At 39.5% G+C, this 6,000-nt stretch overlaps 1 protein-coding gene across 1 annotated transcript in view; it reads left to right on the top strand.

Moving 5' to 3' along the window:
- Positions 1–1,398: 1,398 nt before the first annotated feature.
- The window catches only part of mei-P26 (E3 ubiquitin-protein ligase meiotic P26), a 77,609-nt gene continuing 73,007 nt past the window's right edge, over positions 1,399–6,000 (top strand). The window contains exon 1 of the mRNA XM_089250157.1: positions 1,399–1,694. Coding sequence (XP_089106283.1) covers positions 1,645–1,694 — 50 coding nt within the window. The 5' untranslated portion in view covers positions 1,399–1,644. The remainder of the gene's footprint in view (positions 1,695–6,000) is intronic.

Below are 6,000 nucleotides of genomic sequence, written 5' to 3'. Positions count from 1 at the left end.
TATTGAGTGAATACATTTTTACTATATAAATGTAGTTCGATATTGGACATGTAAAAATTTCTGATCTACTGACATTCGATATTCGACGTTCCGACATCGTACCGGTATCAATACAATATCCTAACGGTATCGTTGTGCTACAGGGAAGGAAAAAAAAGCTAGTGTATGCGTATTCTTATCTTCAAGAAAATCGGTATACAGTAGGCCTATGTGCACTGCTCATCGGCCCAAACCTTGAATCTTTCTTTCTCATTGCTGTTATTTTTCATGTGCATTTTGCACTGTAATTTTTTTAATACTTTAAAGAGTATTTTCTATTTGTGTGTTAGCTTTGCCAACTCGTTTTGGAGCCTTGTGCAATTGCACAGGTTGTACTGCCGCAAGACCGCTATTGTTAACATGCACCTGTGGTTACCACAACCGGCTGCCCTGATGTGCCTGAACGTTTTAATTGTAAGTCGGGATGCGTTCGGGGCCGTCTTAAGAGCATCATGAGGTCCCCGGGCCAAGTGATTTTTTCTGAGGGCCTTATCAGGCAAATTCTCAAATTTCAACTAATTCTCATTTTTGTGAAGCCCCTCTCTTCCTCCAGGCTGTGCCCGGGTGGGCCCATGCGTTAAGACGGCACTGGATGTGCTCTTTCTTCATTTATTAAGAACTAAACAAGATAGTTGAAAGAACTCCAGTGCCTATCAAAACACTCTATTAGGAAGCAGTCTACGCCCCCCCCCCCCATCAAAAAGAAAAACTGTATAGTTCTGTTTTGGCTGGAAAACAATTGTTTACTGTTGGTATAAGGCCGTCGTCTGTTACGAACATACTGTATATAAGTTACGTTGCAACGGGCGCGCGCGGATGCTTCCCCATTTCTGAATCTCGGAATCTACTAACCCTAGTCGCGTTAAGTCTTTTTTTCCCCGGAAAAATTTTAAATCACTGCAATTTTGCGAAAGTATTTCTTGTCCATTGTTAATTTCGGCTATTGCTGGCTTTTCCCATCATGTTTGAGTCCTTTTCTGCATTTTCCTAGATGAAATATGGTCACAATACTGTTCATGAAAGATCCAACTAGTACCATCGAAATCCGAAATCGGTAGACTCTTTTTTGGGTTGTGATATCCGTAGAATATTTTACGATGTAGCCTGCAGTTGCGATTTTTATCGTGAGGAACGCGAGATTCTTTTTGAAAATAAAGTAAAACACGGGGATTCTGGATGTTATAAATAACATTAAAATGAAAGAAAAAATTAAATGAAATTTTTGTTTCGGAAAACCACACCGTTTTTTATAATTTTCCACAAAACTAAAAACACTTCGTCGTCTTCCTTTTATCTTCTGATAAAAAGGGGGAAAAGAGAAAGGTTTCCACCATGATTACCTGTTCACTCACTGAAGCCATTGTATTCTGCAGCTACAAAATATAGTTCTTCAATACAGTTCCTGTTGCAGCTACACACGCCTCAATTTAACTATTTATTAGTATTTTTCATGTAAAAATCAAGTATATAAATAGTATTAAGTACATAATTAGATTCTGACTTGCTTTTAATGTAGAACATAGCGCAGTGCGCGCATTTGTAATTGTGTGCAAAGGTGAAAGGGATGCAAGTACTGTTGTATTAATTTTCTTTTCCTAATACTCCATGAACGATTCGTCCGAAAATCAAGATTTAGAGCTTTCGTTTGAGGAAAAGTAAGTTTAAATCAAGATCTATTCTAATCGATTCAATCACGGATGCAAATATTTCCATGTTCCTTTTTCGATTAGAGATGAATTCGATTCCAAAAAAAAAAAAAAAAAATCGCGTCCAAGCTTTGCCCGGGGGTTTTCTTACGTTTTGCGTTTATTGATTTTGTTCTGCGGGAATTTCCAGGTGGTGCCCGGGGGCGGCCTCTCTTTATTTTTATTAATGTAATGGTAGTTATTGCATTAACGCAATCATTTCATTAATGGCTTCGATTGATCATATTCTCAATTGTTTCCGTGGATTTCTAACCCGAGGGCTAACCAAAACTGTTCATTGTATCGAAAACCGTTATACCCCGGAACAATCTCTTGTGCACACTGGCAGTCCTTGCTCCGGGACTGGAACCCGGAATCTATTGGGATAGTACGAATCTAATCTACTTTCATATCAAAAAGTTTGCTCAGAAATTATAATTGCATTGTTATGCAGTGAAAGCTCTACCAAGTAAAAATGTAGGGGAGGGGGGGGGTGTTATCATTATATATATAGAGGCAGCAGTTTTTAACATTATTTGAAAACAAGACTTGAAAGCATAATCCTTATAGAGGGATTTATAAATACGAATACGACGCCACAACAGGCAAAATGCCAAATAAGGTGACTGAGAAAAAGATGCCCATAATAAATATGGATGCCATATATTTCAAAAATACAGCAACCCAATTAAAACAATATATATATATATATATATATATATACACATGATGAAATATTATACAATGCCATAAGAATGCTTATGGTACTCTTTTTCTAAGTATGGATAACTTCTCGATTTACCCCAACATGTTTATCATATTTCTCTTTAAACGTGTCAATTGTGTTACAATTTACTACTTCCGGGGGTAAGCTATTCTATTTATTAACAACCCTATTAGAGAAAAATTCCCTACGACACCATAACCACACTTTGTCCCTTATCAATCAATACTGGTTTCCTCTTGTAAAAGCAGTTGATTGACGGTGTACTAATAATTCATGGTCCATCCTATTCAACCTGCTGAAAATTTTGAACACTTCAATCATGTCTCCCCGACACCTGTGTTCATCCAATGTAAACATATTCAAGAAATGAAATCTCTCTTCATAATTCAAGCCCTGTGTGCCAATAAGTTTACCCATAGCTCTTCTCTCCACCCCTTCGACCAAGTCTATGTCCCTCTGTATAGTTATGGTCTCCAAAACCTTACAGCATACTCCAGTCCAGGACGAACTAAGCCTCGGAAAAGCGGAAGAATGAATTTAGCAGAACGTGAAGAGACCTTTTTGAAAATAAGACCAAGCATTCTATTCATTTTTTTTTACCACCGCTGAACAATGTTCAGAAAACCTAAGCCGCTCATCCATGAGAATTACCAAATCGGTAACCCTAGTTGCATCCATTATAGTGACACCATTTAACTCGTAAGAGAACTGTGGGTTGTTCAAACCAAAATGAGCAGCCATGCACTTGTCAGCACTAAAGGTGAATGCTCAATTGATTTGCCCATGCTGCAATCCTGTTTAAGTTGGTCTGGAGCAAATACTTATCGCTTTGATTCCTGATTACCCCCATTAGCTTCACGTTATCTGCGAATTTGCTAGCAATCCCATCGATACCCCGATCAAGTTTATTGATAAAACATGAAAAAAGTATGGAGCCAAGGACACTTCCTTGAAAAACTCCACTTGTGACGCCTGTCCAACGAGAGAATTCCCTGTTCGCCATAACTTGTGACCCATCTCTTGACCATGATTCTATCCAATTCAGCAAGTTACCCTCAATCTCGTGTAAATAATTCAAGAGTTTGCCATGTTCGAACCGATTGAATGCCTTCTGGAAATCAAGGTCTATTTTCTATATTCAAGGTCTCAATCTATATTTTTGCCTTTACCCAAAACCCTTGTCACGTGATCATAGAAGTAAAGGAGGTTAGCCACACATGACTTCCCCTTCCTGAACCCATGCTGATTATTTGACAATACATTATTCTTGTCTATCAATTTCGCCAACTGATTTTTGATAATTTCCAAGATTTTTGAGAGGGAGCTTGTCACTCACTGGACGATAATTAGACACAACTTCTCTACTACCCGTCTTAAATATCTGAACAACATTAGCAAGTTTCCAATCCCTTGGGAAGATGCCCTCAGCGACACTACTTGTATATCTGTGCAACTGGCTTCAACAATTCATTAGCACATTCCCTGAGGACCCTGGGATAGATATCATCTTGTCCTGATGCTTTGCTTGTACATAACATTTTTTAGAAGATTTAGGACCTCCACGTCTGCCACTTGAATAGGCCTATCGTTGAGGATTTTATTATCCCATGCAACACCCGTATATTGAATATCATTATCTCCATTAAAAACTGACACGAAAAGTCATTGAAAGCACTACACACGCCTACAGTGCTCTTTATCCTAGACCCCCCCCCCCCCCCCGTATCAACAGGGGGATAACTGTCCTCTTACATCCATTATTGACGTATCTAAAAAATGATTTTGGGTCAGGGCCCCAATGTTATCTGTCAAACTAGATTCAACTTCCTTTTTACTAGGCCTATCCATTCGCATTCTTCAGAGCTCTTCTTTTATCAATAAACAATGATGTCGCCTCGTCCACTTTTATACTCACTGAGTGCTCTTTTCAATATGAAGGTTATGCACGCTATCCGTGAAACATAGAGGGTGCGATGCACAAATACGCTTTTTGAACAAAGGGTATGACGTCGTGCAAAACAGCAGACATCTTCGTACTAAATTTTTCCCATTGACTTATATCCCCCTGGATTTCCCACCCCGACTGATTCCAACCGGTCTTTGGAAACTTCAGCTAACCTTCTCAAAACATTAAAGTTAGTTCTCCGAAAACAAGGAACCAGTCTTTTGTTATCACCTTACCTGAAGAAAAGTTACAGTGAAAACTGATGACACACGATCACTGGAAGAAAACTCATCCCCCACTGAAACATGTTCAACAAGATCCTCGGAACTAGTAAGAACTAAATCCAAAATAGCAGTACCCCTAGTGGCTTCTAATACATGGTGATGCAAAAAATTATTGAGCACCAATTTAACAAAGTCTTTCATATTGATCTCTAGCTGTAAGATTCTCCCAATCTATACCTGGGCAATTGAAATCCTAGGTATTATAACCCTCTTTCGCTTAGGAAAGTTTGGCGATGTAGTTTTGATCCCTATTTGGTGGATTGTAATAAACCCCAACAATAAGTTTATGATGTCTTTTGTTTTCAAGCTCAACCCATGTAGTTTCAATATCACTTCTCTTCATGTTACACTCTCTAGCCTTCAAACATGATTTCACGTATATCAACACTCCACCCCCTTTCCTATCAGATCTATAAAAAAGTATCGTATCCTGAGATGTGTAAGAAACATTCATCCCCATCGTTTGCCCAAGATTCTGTAATGGCTATAAGATCAGAGCCCTCCACAACTATCAGTTTCTAAAAAATCTTCCTTATTACCCAAGCTTCTGGCATTTATTAGAACACATTTTAATTTGCCCAGTGAATTAATGTCAATCGAGAAGCCATCCAAGTCAGAGGTGGATAATTCAGTACTGTTGTGATTATCATTAACTAACCCGCATTCCCAACTATGAGGTCTGGGAGTAAAAAACCTGACCTAGGTCTGAGAGGTTTACGATAGGCTTATTTAGATGGATCCCATCGCAACAAAACCACCTATCAGAAAATGCGGGAAGTTCCAAGAACGTGACACCAAGGTCCACGCAAATGTCCTTCAGGCTTAAATTGAATTGGTGGATCCTACTCCTATACCCCCTACTCCCCTTGACAGCACTGGAATCACTGTCACATCTGAACCCCCCTTTCTAGCAGATAATAGTAAATCCCTGTACTCTGACCGAGACTCACTAATATTCGCACCTACCTGATTAGTTCCCACCTATAGGATTACTCCTGGGAGCTTTCGACGGTGAAAAATGTCTCAAACGTTGTTAATCTCCCCCCCCCCTTCCCCAGCAAGACAACAGTGCTCGAAACCCCAAAAATCCCTACATGCTCTGTTCCCACACACACACAAGTTCCCTAACCATAGAATCGCCAATGATTAAACCCCTATCACTATTCCCCTGTACCTCATCCACGACCACCCATTCGCCCTCTAAACTGTCGTTGTTCATAGAGATTGCTTCTTCATCAACAGGTGGCTAAGTTATAACCCGGCCCTCAAGAACTCTTAACTTTTTCCCGTAACGCTTCGACATCGAGTTCCAACCTTGCC

This window comes from Pholcus phalangioides, unplaced genomic scaffold (genome assembly GCF_987345545.1).
Source record: "Pholcus phalangioides strain wild (caught in Gottingen) unplaced genomic scaffold, Ppha-v1.0 ptg000022l_1, whole genome shotgun sequence".
Classification (NCBI taxonomy): Eukaryota; Metazoa; Arthropoda; class Arachnida; order Araneae; family Pholcidae; genus Pholcus; species Pholcus phalangioides.
The sequence above is the reverse complement of the archived record's forward strand: the minus strand, read 5'-3'. Positions and strand labels throughout refer to the sequence as shown.